The sequence below is a fragment of the Benincasa hispida genome, chromosome 1 (genome assembly GCF_009727055.1).
Source record: "Benincasa hispida cultivar B227 chromosome 1, ASM972705v1, whole genome shotgun sequence".
Lineage (NCBI taxonomy): Eukaryota > Viridiplantae > Streptophyta > Magnoliopsida > Cucurbitales > Cucurbitaceae > Benincasa > Benincasa hispida.
In genome coordinates, this window is record NC_052349.1 from 22497 (window position 1) to 37909 (window position 15413).

At 35.9% G+C, this 15413-nt stretch overlaps 1 protein-coding gene across 2 annotated transcripts; it reads right to left on the reverse strand.

The window, feature by feature from the left end:
* Positions 1 to 1421: 1421 nt before the first annotated feature.
* LOC120091077 (inosine triphosphate pyrophosphatase) lies at positions 1422 to 11686 on the reverse strand. 2 transcript variants are annotated; one of them, XM_039048914.1, is made up of 9 exons: positions 11455 to 11686; positions 11297 to 11361; positions 11125 to 11188; positions 11025 to 11034; positions 10587 to 10618; positions 10369 to 10481; positions 3023 to 3099; positions 2798 to 2914; positions 1422 to 1807 (listed from the first exon to the last, which is right to left on the reverse strand). In XM_039048914.1, exons 1-8 carry the CDS (start codon positions 11579 to 11581, stop codon positions 2800 to 2802), a joined length of 603 nt encoding a protein of 200 aa, XP_038904842.1. In that variant the 5' UTR covers positions 11582 to 11686; the 3' UTR covers positions 1422 to 1807; positions 2798 to 2799. The 2 variants fall into 2 exon arrangements, with proteins under 2 accessions (XP_038904842.1, XP_038904834.1); XM_039048906.1 differs by lacking the exon at positions 1422 to 1807 and having other exon boundaries at positions 2137 to 2914.
* Between the last annotated feature and the right edge of the window lie 3727 nt (positions 11687 to 15413).

A 15413-nucleotide genomic window follows, 5' to 3' on the forward strand; every position in this document is an offset into this window, starting at 1 on the left:
CAATAGAACTTTGTAAAGAACAAGACTGTTTTAAGTTTTAACAAACAAAATGATTAAAAAAAACTGCCTTAGCTTTTATATGGCTTCAAACTTTTTGGAATTAATAATTGTTTATATACTATTACTTCTACGCTCCACGAATAAACAAGTTGGGTGTTACGCGTCAAGTTTTAAGAATCAAGGTTTCACATTAACATTTAAAAAAGAAAAGGAAAAAGGCTAAAGATGAAAATGAATTTATGAACTAAAGTGATTTGAACTGAATTACCTTTCTAAAACAAAAGAAACCAAGCCAATTAAATTGGGGAGTGTACTACTTTTACAGTTAAAGGAAGGGCCTTTTATAACCCTTTTTTTTTTAATAGTGATTATTGAATTTTTAGATAATAAGATTATGTTGTTTGATTATAGAAATCACTTTCATTTTTGAGTGTTGAGTGGCAGTTGATGATTCTTGCATGTGCCAACCCACATGCTACCAAGTCATCATCATTTCCCCTTTTCCCATCTCCTTTTATGGCCTTCACCTATCAATAAAGTTTGGGTATTTGTTGCCCTTTTCAATTTTAAAGTGGTGGGAAAATACTGTTAACTTCCATTAAGACAACAACAGCTGTAAAAACTTTGACAAAAACTTCATTTCTGCATCGGTTCTTTTAAATAATTCTAAGGGACTAATATGTTAAAGAGTAACTGTTTTAAAGATTTACATTAAGCAAATAAGAGAGGAAGGGCATAGAATAAATTTGATTATGAATCATTATTTTGTTATAAGCACTTCCAATTAATATCGATTTTATCAAATGCAAAGTTAAATACCCATTAGTTATTGAAAGTGCCTTTATGATAAAGAAAATTTAAATGTTGATATCCTTTTTATTCTCTGGGTCATAGTTCATTTTCTCTATTAACAATCTATGGGTGGTCAAATTGGAAGTCAAAGTCAACACCAAATGAAGTAAGTATGCAAGAAAAAAAATTCATAGGAAAAAAAAAAGCTCATGCCCTATGTTATAAGGCATCAAACATTTGACCATTTTTTTTTTTTTTTTTGGAGTATGATGAATTTCAATAGAAGTAATCATTTTCATGGCATTTAAAAGCTCTGATCTTTCATTGATATATACCAATATGGTAATAATATCATAGAAATTGTAATAAGTAATACCTAATCCATTCAACAAAATGATCATTTTTCTTCTTAATCATGTGAAATAGAAAATTGGCAATGTCAACATGTGAGTGAAAAATTGAATGGCTTTTCAATCAAAGGATATAATACCTCAACCAATTAAACTATGTTCAAGTTGACAAACATGAACAATTACATCTTCCTTTTTATCCTCTCTTCAAATACATGCTAAAGGATAAAGAGATTAGATGCTGACAATTTAATAAACTAATACTTTGATGAGAATCTATTTCCTCTTAAATGAGTTTATGATGGAGCAAATATTTTAAGTATTCCAAAGTGTAATTATTCATTCCAAGAACTAAATTCAGTTGAAGACTATTGTACAACACATGGTAGGCTTGGCTTATGCTCCACTTTATAACTGATAACAGACTGTTGAAAGAGCACCATAGAATCAAAGAAAGCAACCTCCCACCACCTCACATTCTGTTTCCACACATACACATGGCTTCCAACCCCTCTCTTTCTTTCCTCAATACAGGTAGCAATTAGAGAGAAAATTTAAGATTTGAAGAGAAGGCATTACATCTGATTAATATGTTATGCGATTTGTTAGTTCGACTAAATGTCAAGTGAGTAAGTTGAACCTTTAGGGATTGTTTCGTAAGCAATCTGAAAACAAAATTGGATCTAATAAAAATATGGTTCTATGCTTCATATTTCGCAAAATAAGAACCAAACTGAAATTAAGGTAAAATATAAGTACTAAAGATATAATTTAATCTAAACAATTATACTATATGCATCCAACTATTAATGTCGATTTTATTAAGATAGACATGACAACTTTAAATAAACAAGACTTTTCAAAAACTAGCAACATAACACAAGACAACCTAATAATAATACAACTATCACTTATATAACTGGGGGATAGAATTTAAATGACAATTATGTCCTAGTCTTAACAGATGGACATTAGGTAAATGGGGACTCCCAAATGAACAGATCAGAAAATGATACCATAAAAACAGTGGACAGTATTAATTTCCATCGTTGGATGATGGAAAAACAAATAGGGAAGAGCATGTGAGTTGGGCCCATTTGGGTACTACTTGGTAGTAGGGACTACAAATGGAAATCCGTACTATAATGGGCCCATTTCCATTTCTGGGCCCAAAAGTTATCCCAAATGGATATGTACAAGGAGACACTAAGTAGAAGAAGGATAAATTTTCCCTTTCAGTGGCAAATACAACTCCTCAGCTTCAGACATGCACTTAAAAGATGCTGAGTTGATGTTTCCCCATTCCCTCCTAACCTCTCTTAATTTTTTCTCTCAATTCATTGCATTGAAAGCAAGATATGCTTTTTATAACTATTGTTGTTTTTTCTTCTACTTCTTATCCATCTTCTAATCCATCATTCATGCATAAATAACAATTATTGTTACAATTTAGAATGGAAGAACTATTCTCATATATCACATCTAACACAGTGTGGTTTCTAAATTGGAATATTTTAGAAGAGCATTAAAGTCAAATACCCATCATGGCATTGTGGCTTTCAAGCTCCAACAACCAGCACAGAAAATTCTAGTTATCAACACTGCTGCAAAAAGCTTGCAAATAGTTTGTTATGGCAAGACAAGATAGAGAGAACCTTTAGTCTTGGATCTGGTAGGTGTAATTAGCTTCAGCAAAGTGAGATTTCACCAGTGCAAGAGCACGGTAGCGATGAGATATCTTGTTCTTTTCTTCCTTGGACATTTCAGCATACCTGCAAAATAAAGTCCAATGGTCAGAAATATGTTATAGACCTTTTATTTATAACTTTGATCGTATTTGTTGTAGTATGATTCTACAATGATAGATAGATAAAGCTTACGTTTGGTCACAGCCATCAGGTTGAAAAATTGGATCCCAACCAAAATCATTAGGGCCCCTCGGACGAACAATTTTTCCCTAATAGAGCAAGTAACGAGGACAATTTTTTAGTGGAACACCGAATGAATCCCAGAGAAGTCATTTTCATACAGTTATTTTGAGAACAAAATTTTCTGGGATCAATAATGAGTGAGAAACTAGACGAATATGTATAAGAAGAAAAGAAATAGAATGAGGAGTCCAATACAAGTGATTGATCTATAGCTTCCTGTGTTGGACAAAGGAATTAGAGTTCACTTCATTGTTGGTCACTACAACTTCTTGACTGCCATTACACCCTTGGAACTGGAAGGGTCTAAGGCAACGCTTACACAACCACTTAATTTAAAGTGACCTCAACCATCTGAATAGCTTCTTCTTCTCCTTCTCGCCCTGCTTTACTAACTTCCCCTTTATCGGAATCCATTTGATCATCCCATTTGTTCTTACACTAATGTCCAAAATTATTTCCAACCACAGACTTCTATGTATGTCCCTACAACCAGAATTTACACTGAACTCCTGAATTAAACCCTTTAGAAGCATAAACTCACCAAGTTGTGCAATCTTTGGATGGTCAATTGATCGCTACTTACAAAACTGGCATTTCTAGCCTTCACACTACTCTCCGACATTAATGTTTCCTTCCATTTTCAATTTTTCCTTAATTACACTCCTCTCTATCGTAATAATACTCAAACAACTTTTATTCTTTCTGAACCAAGCTAAAGGGCATTGATATATCATTCCCAGACCCAATGTAAAATTCACTATCTCGTGAACTAAACTAATGATTCGTAACTTCTGTTATTAAATCTCTCGATCATGATAGTTGATTTAACGAAGGAAGAGAGATTTTCATCTTCCTCCTTTTTCTGTTTGCATTTAAATTTATCTCCAAAAGGATTCTTCTATAGGGAACAACTACAAACTCACACAATAAGAAACTAAGGGCTTGTTTGGGGGTGGATCTTGAAATTGTTAAAGATCATTTTATCATATTCATAATTATTCCAAAACATGCTATTTAATTATGCAAAATCAATTTTGACCGTACGAATATCAGTTTAAAAATGCAAAACAAACACTAAATTGATTTTTAATAATTAAACGTACGTTTTGGAGTGATTTCCACGTGAAAAGTGTGATCTTTAATCATTACAAAATCACTTTCGAACATTTCTAAACAATATCTTATTTAAAGAAGGGGAGAAAGAAAGGTGTAGTTAAGGAATTTTATTCAAATAAATGTAGGGAATATTGTTAAGATATGGAGTGATTATAAAAGGAAACTAGATTGAAGGAGTTATTGTTGAAAATAGGGTTATTAACCTAGGGGCGTTTATGAAATTGTGTAGACCCCTAGGGTTTCCGACTGTCTATTTATATGGTATGTCCCTATGTATTCAGTGTATCATATTAGAATAATAAGAAAAGTCTCTATATCGTGGTTTTTCTCCCTGTATTAGGGTTTCCACGTAACTGTGTTGTTATTCTCTTCCCTACTTTTTATTTTTTACATGGTATCAGAGCTCGAGGACGAAACCCTAGCCGTTATGGAAGAGAACCAACCGCAGTCATCTTCTACTGATGGATCTTTGAGTTTTGATATGAAAACTGCTATCCGAGCGGCTGTGAAGGAGTGTTTTCAAGCAGCCCTACCGGAGTTACTTTCTGCCATCCAGTTGCAGTCGACGGAGAGCCGTCGTCAGTAGGAGCCGCCGCACCAGGCAGAAGCGCCGATCGGGCTCCTCTGCGCTGAACCCAGCCGAACCCTTGAAGGACAGATAGATCCAGTCGCGATCGGGCTCTTCCGTGTTGAACCCAGACAAACCCTCGAAGGGCAGACTTCCGCGCCGGTCGTTTTCGCGCAGTCGCAGCCCTCCAGACCTTCAATGACTTCCGCACCGATCGATTTCGCATCGGCCTACTCTTCCATGATAGGTCCGTTCGATCTGCAAGGAGTGACGTCGAACACGACTGATTCTGCCCCAAGTGTGTTCGACCAACGACGAGCCGGCAGCCATCTCGAGCAGTCCAGCCGGTTGGGGTCTTCACATATGCCGACGAACTCCTTCCAGCCGACAGTGGCTTCCCCCTTTCCAGCCGCTTGTAGTTCGAGCGATTACCCAGACCATGTGAGACAACGGTTGGCTTATCTGCAACAACAGATTTCAAATTTAGATACGATGTTTGACGCAAATCCCCATCCGGTTCAACCAGTTTATTCAGAGAATCTAGTAAACTCGTTCCCTATTTTGCCAAATGTTTCTTATTTATCTGGTTCGATGGGCAATTCTGCAGGATTTCTTGTAGGGGAAAAATTAAATGACCAGAATTATTTCTCTTGGTCCCAATCAATCCGAATGACCTTGGAAGGGCGTCACAAATTTGGGTACTTGACAGGGGAAATTCCAAAGCCAGCACCAAGCGATCCACAAGAACGAATCTGGAAAGGAGAAGACTCGTTGTTATGCTCTGTTTTGGTGAATAGTATGGAACCTCAAATTGAAAGACCACTATTATACGCTGCAACTGCCAAGGATATCTGGGAGGCAGCGCAAGATTTATACTCAAAAAGACAGAATGCCTCTCGACTATATACACTCCACAAACAGGTCCATGAATGCAAACAAGGATCCATGGATGTTACTTCTTATTTTAACAAACTATCAATGTTGTGGCAAGAGATGGATCTGTGTCGAGAGATTTTCTGGAACTGTGCACAAGATGGGGCCCAATACTTGAAAATCGAAGAGGCAGACCGTGTTTATGTGTTCTTGGCTGGATTAAATCCTAAATTTGATGGTGTTCGTGGTTGGATATTGGGCCAACGCCCGATTCCTTCACTCAAAGAAGTCTGCTCTGAAATACGGCTGGAAGAGGATCGGTCGTGCGCCATGAATAATCCCATTCCTACAACCGATGCAGCCACCTTCGTTGCAAAGTCGTCCAGTGCTAATGGCGATAAAAAACCCCCACTTGTACGTGAACTTGTAAGAAGCTCTGGCACACAAAGGACCGGTGTTGGAAATTGCACGAGAAACCTCCAAACAGCAGGCGACGACAATCTCATGACAAATCTAATACTGGTCGTGCCCTGGTAAGTGACTCAGCAGATGAACAGACTCAGAAACAGTCTTCTGTTGATAGTAAGAACAACTTGAGTATGGTTGGGGTAAGTGCTATTGCACAGTCAGGTATTTCCCTTCATTTTGCCTTATTAGTATAAATGGTAAAAAAAACCATGGATTGTTGACTCAGGGGCCACAGATCATCTTACGAGTTCTTCAGAATTGTTTATGTCATATAACCCAAGTGCTGGAAATGAGCGTATTCGCATTGCAGACGGGTCGTTTGCCCCTGTTGCGGGGAAAGGCCATATCTCCCTGTTTGACGGTTTAATTTTGTGTGATACTTTACATGTGCCTAAAATCACTTATAATTTGTTGTCTGTCAGTAAAATTACAAGGGATTTGAAGTGTAAGGAAATTTTCTCATCTGATTCCGTTTTGTTTCAGGATCTGAAATCGGGGATGACGATTGGCACTGCCCGACACGATAAGGGACTCTACTTCCTTTCTGAAGAAGTTTCCTCTAGAGATAATCATCAAGCTGGGTTTATGTCGGTAAATTTTTCTGTTTCCGAAAATGACTTTATGTTGTGGCATTTCCGTTTAGGACATCCAAATTTTCAATATATGAAATATTTGTTTCCGCATTTATTTCGCAATGTTAATACTTCTTTAAATTGTGATGTGTGTATTCGTGTCAAGCAAAGTCGTGTTTCTTTCCGGTCCTAGCCTTACAAACCCTCGAGTCCTTTTTCCCTTGTTCATAGTGATGTATGAGGCCCCTCATCGATTACCACTTCCACTGGAAAACGGTGGCTTGTCACATTTATAGACGATCACACCCACCTTACCTGGGTCTTCCTCCTCACTGACAAATCTGAGGTGTCATCTATTTTCCAATAATTTTATACAACTGTCAAAACTCAGTTCAAAACAAAGATTGGAATTTTACGAAATGATAATGGGCGAGAATTCTTCAATGCCTCCTTCAGGGACTTTCTTGTTTCTAAGGGTATTGTCCACCAGAGCTCGTGTGCTTACACTCCGCAACAAAATGGAGTTGCTGAGCGGAAAAATCGTCATCTGGTTGAAGTAGCCCGATCTCTTATGTTATCTGCCACTCTTCCGTCATACCTGTGGGGGGATGCCCTCTCGTATTCTTAATCTTCATACTCCTTTAGAATTGTTTAAAGAGTCTTTCCCAACCACTCGATTAATCTCCGATGTTCCTCTTCAGGTTTTTTGTTGTGTTGCCTTTGTTCACTCCCATGGTCCAAACCGCACAAAATTTACTCCTCGTACTCAGAAGTGTGTCTTTGTTGGATATCCACTTCATCAACGTGGATATAAGTGCTATCACCCGTCATCTCATAAGTACTATGTCTCAATGGATGTCACCTTCCTCGAGCATCAGTCGTTTTTCCCTGTTAGTCATCTTCAAGGGGAGAACATGAATGAAGAGACTAACTGGTCATCTTATGCTATTCCCTTAGAGTCAGCTCCCATTCAAACCTTGTCTAAACCTAGTTCTGAGCATGACAGTCTGGTCCTTCCTACCAACCAAGTTCCTTGGAAAACTTACTATAGGAAGAATCTCAGGAAGGAAGCAGTGTCACCTATCGAGCCAGAACCACCGGCTCCAGTACATGAGTCAGACCCGCCATCAGATCCAGGTACGTACATTCTTGAAATTAATGATGTTGATGTATGTATGGAGACTGATGAATGCAGGCAAGACAAGAGAGAATGAAGTAGTAATACTGAAAGAATAGCAGAAGAGGAGACAGCAGAGAATGAAATGATTCTTGCTAATGATGATGTGGAGGATACTATTGAAGTCTCTGATACACAAATAGTCGATCATGATGAGGAGCCTGGAGAATTGAAAGAACGTGATGCATCGCTTGATGTTCCTATAGCTCTGAGGAAAGGCACTCGTTCATGTACTAAATACCCTATGCATAGTTACATGACGTATAGTAATCTGGCAACCGAGTTCAAAGCATTCACAACTAGTTTGGACACTGAGATGGTTCCAAATGACATAAGTGATGCAATGGAAAAACCAGAATGGCGGTTTGCTGTTATGGAAGAAATGAGAGCTCTCGAGAAGAATGGAACTTGGGAACAGGTGGCTCTGCCTGAAAGGCACAAGACAGTTGGACGTAAATGGGTGTTTACAATAAAATATAAGTCAAATGGGACGATTGACCGGTACAAGGTTAGACTCGTTGCAAGAGGCTTTACTCAGACCTATGGAATAGATTATTCTGAAACTTTTTCTCCTGTGGCCAAACTTAACACTATTCGAGTGCTCTTGTCAGTTGCTGTAAATAAGGATTGGTCCCTACACCAATTTGATGTTAAAAATGTTTTTTTGAATGGGGAACTTGAAGAGGAAGTCTATATGAGTCCTCCTCCTGGGTTCGAGAGTCAATTCAAAAACAAGGTGTGTAGATTGAGAAAGTCGTTATACGGATTGAAACAGTCTCCAATGGCCTGGTTTGACAAGTTCACAACTTTTGTGAAAGCACAGGGGTATGTTCAGGGGCATTTTGATCACACTCTTTTTATAAAAAGATCAACATCAGGGAAGATAGTTGTTCTTATTGTCTACGTTGATGACATTGTTTTATCTGGGGATGATGATGCAGAGATCATGAGGCTCAAAACAAAGATGGCCGGAGAATTTGAAATTAAAGACCTCGGGAAGCTAAGATAGTTTCTAGGAATGGAAGTGACTCGCTCAAAAGAAGGTATATCAGTCTCTCAACAAAAATATACTCTGGACTTACTATAGGAAACGAGCATGACTGGGTGTAAACCTGTTGACACACCAGTAGAGTATAATGCGAAGCCAGTAATAAGAATGATAGAATTCCTGTTAATAAAGAAAGGTATCGGCAGTTAGTCGGGAAGTTGATCTACTTGTCTCACACAAGACCAGATATTTTGTATGCAGTAGGTGTTGTCAATCAGTTTATGCAAGCTCCATGTGAGGATCATATGACAGCAGTTGAACGTATCCTCCGGTACCTGAAAGGAACTCCTGGCAAAGGTCTAATGTTCAGAAAGACTAATAAACGATCTCTTGAAGCCTACGCTGATTCTGACTGGGCAGGGTTTGTTGTTGATAGAAAATCGACGTCTGGATACTGTACGTTTGTCTAGGGTAATCTAGTCACCTGGAGAAGTAAGAAACAAGGAGTTGTTGCTAGAAGTAGTGTTAAGGCTGAGTATAGGGCCATGAGTCTGGGGATTTGTGAAGAAATTTGGTTGAAGAAAGTGTTATCAGATCTCCAACAAGATAATGAGCTTCCGATGAAATTGTTTTGTGACAATAAAGTTGCCATCAATATTGCAAATAACCCGGTTCAACATGACAGAACTAAACACGTAGAGATAGACATTTCAGTAAGGAGAGGTGGGACAATGAAAACATATGCATCCCTTATATTCCTTCAAATCAACAAGTTACTGATGTACTTACAAAAGGGTTACTAAGACAAAGCTTTGATTATTGTGTAAGCAAGTTGGGCCTTGTCGATATTTATGCTCCAACTTGAGGGAGAGTGTTGAAAATAGAGTTATTAACCTAGGGGCATTTATGTAATTGTGTAGACCCCTAGGGTTTCCTACTGTCTATTTATACAGTGTGTCCCTATGTATTCAGTGTATCAGATTAAAATAATAAGAAAAGTCTCTATATCGTGGTTTTTCTCCCTGTAAAAAGGTTTTCACGTAACTGTGTTGTTATTCTCTTCCCTACTTTTTATTTTTAACAGTTATATCTTTTTATTTGAATAAGAAACAATTTCATGAAATAATAAGAGGGGAGACTCAGTGAGGGAATTATGGAGGAGATATCTTCCAAGTAGGGCTATGGAAGAGAACTAAGCCTCTCAAATGAGGATACGTAATTTTTTCATCTTTTACAAGCAATTTTAATAGAGTATTTCCTTTGAATTTCTGGTGCCTATCAGTTTTCCATACAAAAGGGTATATAGTGGTCCCCCATATAAAAGGATATGCTTTCCAGCAAAAGAAATAAGTGATCTGAAGTAACTCAAAGATTAAATTTACAATAAAAATAACCAAACTTGAAATGAAATGGTTCGTATTGAGATAATTAAATAACCGATTGGAGAAAAGATTGCTTAGCACTTTTTTTCTTTTTCCTTTTTTTCTTGATAAGCATTGCTCAGCATATTGTTAGGTAGGAAATTGTACATACCGGAGTTTTTCCCACAAATGTGATGGGTTCAGATTCAGGCCCAAGAGAAAATGAAAAGATGCATGAAGCATATGCTGACTTGTCCTCATATGCCATTAACAAATTATTCAGACCTGAAAAAGAGGGATGCAAGCAACATTTAGTTGCAATGACCAGCATATATCACTGCCACTAGGAAAAATGATAAAGGGAAAAGCTAGTATGATGACGAGTACAACCTTCATGACCAATCTTCTCCAAGAACCACTTGCTGCTCAATTAAAGCCACCAGATGATTAGATACGCATCTTATGCAAACTCAAATGAGATCCATGCGAAAACAAACATGGATAGATCTCAATGAGTTCTGTTAAATTAAAAATTGGAGAAAAAAGCAGAGATAAGTTTGTATAAAAGCAGAAAATTCTATTTGAAAAATTAAGGACATCAAATTCTACTCCTCCTTCAAGGATGTGCCATCCTTGGACAGTAAAAGGCCCTTTTTTACCTTCAAATAATATGGATCCTTCAATCGAATTCTTCTATAACTTTATTAAAACACACACACGCACACGCATATATATAAATGTCAATGATAACATAGTTATGGTTCAATAATATGTAAATAACTAATGAAACTTCACCTCAGAGGGGACGTTGATAATGTAGCAACTTACATGTATGGCCCTGAAACAGAGACAGATAACCGTGTCAATCATCTAAACATCTACCACTTGGGATGAGAGGAGGTTGTCAAAAATGAAAAACATTGAATACCAGGAAGACCCTTCAAAGCATTGAAGCAGAGGCATGTATCTTCCACCAGAACCGGCCCATTAACCTTCCAATTAGCAAACCCGGTAACTCCAAATCAGTCAACTCCTCTCTTTTGTTTTGATTCATATGAAATGATTCTTAATCGAACGACAAAATGTAGAAGAAAGTGCACCTGGATAGCAGCCAACCGAGCCTTCTCTTTCGATATATCTTCTGGTTCGCCTTGCAACTCCGGCACTGTTTATAATGAGTTAAAAACCAAACAACAACGACAAACAAGTAGGTAAAAGATCGAAAATTCGGATTAAGTGAAAGAGATGGAGAGTTTACAATCAAGCTTGAGAGACCGAAAAGGAACAGAGTTGCCCAATATTGCTCGAACTTCCTCGAGCTTCTTGACATTGCCGGTGACAAATGTCACCGGCCGAGGAAGCACCAATCCAATTCTTGTTGCCATTCTGCTTCGGATTTCTGTGATTCCCGGTCACGCGATTGGGTCGAACTCCAAGAACAAATTGTTCGGTTCACTCCGAAGGGCGCCAATTCTTAAACCCTAATGTGGGACTAGGCTTATACTTCATATGTGATAAAAAAAAATAATAATAATAAAATAAAATCAGTAACAGACACATAGATTCTTCCAAAATATGTATTTAACACGTGTCAAATCTATATTTCCACTGACACGTCATTTGACGTAACTATCTCTATATGTAAGAAAAAAAATAGGTAACTCATCTAATTTTTTCCAATCTAAAATTAGGCAATCTAAAATAAATAACGGACCAAACCCTAGACTAGAACCATCTAATCTCCATCTTCACATTTGAGTCCTCACAAAGTGCATCAAAATATAAATCATTTGGATATTTTAACGATAAGTTATTCGTTTATTTTCATACTTCTCCCTCTAATCTTCTTTTTCTTTGCAATATGAGTCACTTTTCTATTGCATTTTATTAACTATTGTACTTCAAAATATTAGATGTTGCTTTGTTTAATTGTTTTTCAGTGTTTGTATTCTATTTTGTGCTATTGGTATTAACTTGTATGCTAAATTTATCTATATCCTATATTTTTTTAAAGAAAAAGAAAATGTATCTTCAACATATCAGTATCCCGTTTTTTATAAATATATATATAAAAAAAATGACGCATCCTTAGACGTATCCGTATCTTACTTTTTTAGAAATTGACGAATCGCCGTATCCGATCGTATCCGTATCGTGTAGCCATATCTGTGTCTATGCTTCATAGGACGAGGGTTTTTCAACCTATATTTTTAATAGTTTGAGTGGTTATGGTCGTTTTTATCAAACTTCTCTAGCATCATTATTTAATAAATTTTATTAGTTAATGATGCTTCAATAAAAAATAATAATAAATTTATAAAAATAAAAATAAAAAAGTTATTTTCAAATATTGAAAAATGAGTCGACTTATTTACAAATATAGTAAAATATCACTTTCTATCACATTGGCTATATTTAAAAATATTTTCAGCAATTTTATTATTTAAAATAATTTTAAAAAAAAATAGACAAACACTAAGCAAGCATAGTATAGTTTTGGCATGGTCTTTCACCTTATGGACCAGAGATTTGAACCCTCATTTCTATCACTATTGTACGATAAGCTCCCAATTATTTATTCGGTGTTGCAATCAACTTCTATGTTAGTATTGATTTCGATAAATTTTTATATTGATATTGACTAAGTCCTTGGGTTAATTTTCTTGTTAGATTTTTAATTCCATTGAATGCCACTTTGATACAAACAATGTAAAAATAAAAATAAATATATCTTTGAACATAATATAATGGTAATCAAGAGTACATTTTTTAATCTTGGTTTCTAAGAGCTCGTTGGTAACGTTTATGTTCTTGTTTTCTATTTCTTGTTCTTGTTTCTTATTTTTTAAGAACTATAAATAGGAATATGTTTGATAATTATTTTTATTTTCTGTTTATTGGGAACAAAAAAAAAGAAATAAAAATTGAAACTTTTTTTATAATCATTTCTGGTATTTTTTCTCTCTAACATTTTCTCTTATTTTATAGTTTAAATATAATTTAATTATGTGAGATGAAAATATATATAGCATATATTGAAATACGAAAGTAATTTTAAAACATTTACATTATCAAATATACATAAGTCTTGATGCAAAATTTTAATAACCATAGTACAACTGTTTCTATCATTCATTTGTTGCTAAATTTTGATTTGAAATATTATTTCTCATTCGATTCATTTGTCTTAAGTGATGTTGACTCAAATCCAACTCAATTATATTATAATTGTAAAATATTAAAGTAAACCTAAATGAATGTCTTAGTCAACAAAATTTATATAATGTAAAATTCTAACCGGTTTCAAATGTACTATAAATAATATTTTAAATCTTAAATAATATATAAGCGTGCATATTGAAAATTTAAAATTTAAGGTTTAAATAATATTTAAATATATATTGTTGAATGAGAAATTTCGGCCAATTAAATTTTGCCACATCACCACATCAAAAGCTCAAGCTTATTGTAGAAATCATAAATTGGATTGGGTCGTGTAATTAAAGTCGTTGAATCCAAGTCCAGCCCAACTCAAGCTCATGACAAAAATTTGGGCCAAGAAAAGAATGGGCCCAAACTCGTGTGTAAGGCCCATGGAAATCCTCTATAAATAGAGGTCTTGCCCCTTCATTTGAAGGAGGTTGGAAGAAATGAAGACCAGAGCTCTCTAAAGATTTGAAATTCCAAAGATTAAAGCCCTGAAAATTCTGAAGAATATAACTTCTCTGAAGCTCTAAAGCTTTCAAATTCTGAAGATCTAAGCTTCAAAACTCTGAAGTTCTGAAGAATATGACTTCTCTCAAGCTTTGAAGATTGAAGCTCTTAAGCTTTCAAATTTTGAAGATCGAAGTTTTAAAGCTCTGAAGACCTTAAGAATATAACTCATTCCAAGCTCCGAAGATCTGAAGAATATGACTCTTTTCAAACTTTTAAGATATAAAGAATACAACTCCCTACAGGCTCTAAAGATCTGAAGAATACAATTCCTCCCAAGCTCTAAAGATCTAAAGAATACAGCTCCTCTAAAGTTCCTGAAGTCATAAGCTCCAAAGGTCGATCTAAGCAGATCAACAAGTTGGAGACCAACCCAAACTGATCAACAAGCCTAAAGGTCGATCCTCCAAAAATATCAACGAGTCCAAAGACCGATCATCCAAGAAAATCAACAAGCCTAAAGATTATTATTATTATTATTATTTTAGAGAAATCATCAAAGGATCATATATTAGAGATTGTGCTCACTATTTTAAAGAAATTAACACAAATACAAAGTTCAAGTTCCACGAATTAAATTTCGTGTTCACAGATTGGCACGCCCAGTGGGACCATTTCTAACTTTCATCTCTTTCTCTACAACAAAAAAAAGCTATGACATCTAAAATAACACTTCCAAAACTTCAAGCAATGTTTACACGAGAATAATTAAAGTAGTTCTAAGGAAATTCAATGATCTGAAGAACTGCCATCCTTTGAGGTCATAAAGAATATATGGGAGCAACTGTCGAGATCAACAAATAGCAGGATTGTAGAGAATCCATTGTCTAGTGAAGTCACTTAATCTTCTGAACAATCAAGCAAAGAAGCTTCAGAAGCCAATCTAATGTTAGTCATGATGACAGACATGAGTACAGATGAAGAAAGAATGGTTAAACTAGAAAAGAAGGTGGGTATGCTAATGAAGGAAAACAAAGAGAGGGATTATGAAATTGTCTCCAAAGAATCATATTAAAAGTCGTGATGCTCCTGAGTCAAGCTAAGCACCTGCTATCGAGGATAATGATAAAGGAAATACAACCTTGTAAGAAAACCAACAACAACAATCAACTTCGATTGCTTCGTTATCGATGTAACAATTGCAAGATATGATCACAAACTCTATCAGGGACCAATATGACGATCCTTCTAAAAGTTTCCTTTTGTATTCTAAACTATATACAGAGAGAATTGATAATTTAACGATGCCAACCGGATACCAGCCACCTAAGTTTTAACAATTTGATGGGAAGGGCAATCCAAAGCAACATGTTACTCATTTCATTCAAACATGTGAATATTCTAGAACGTGAGGGGACTTATTGGTAAAAAAATGTGTTTGATCATTGAAAGGAAATTCTTTTGACTGGTGCACCGACCTGAAGTCTGAGTCAATTGATGGTTGGGATTGGGAACAACTTGAAAAAAGAGTTTCTAAATCGCTTCTTCAACACTAGATGAATA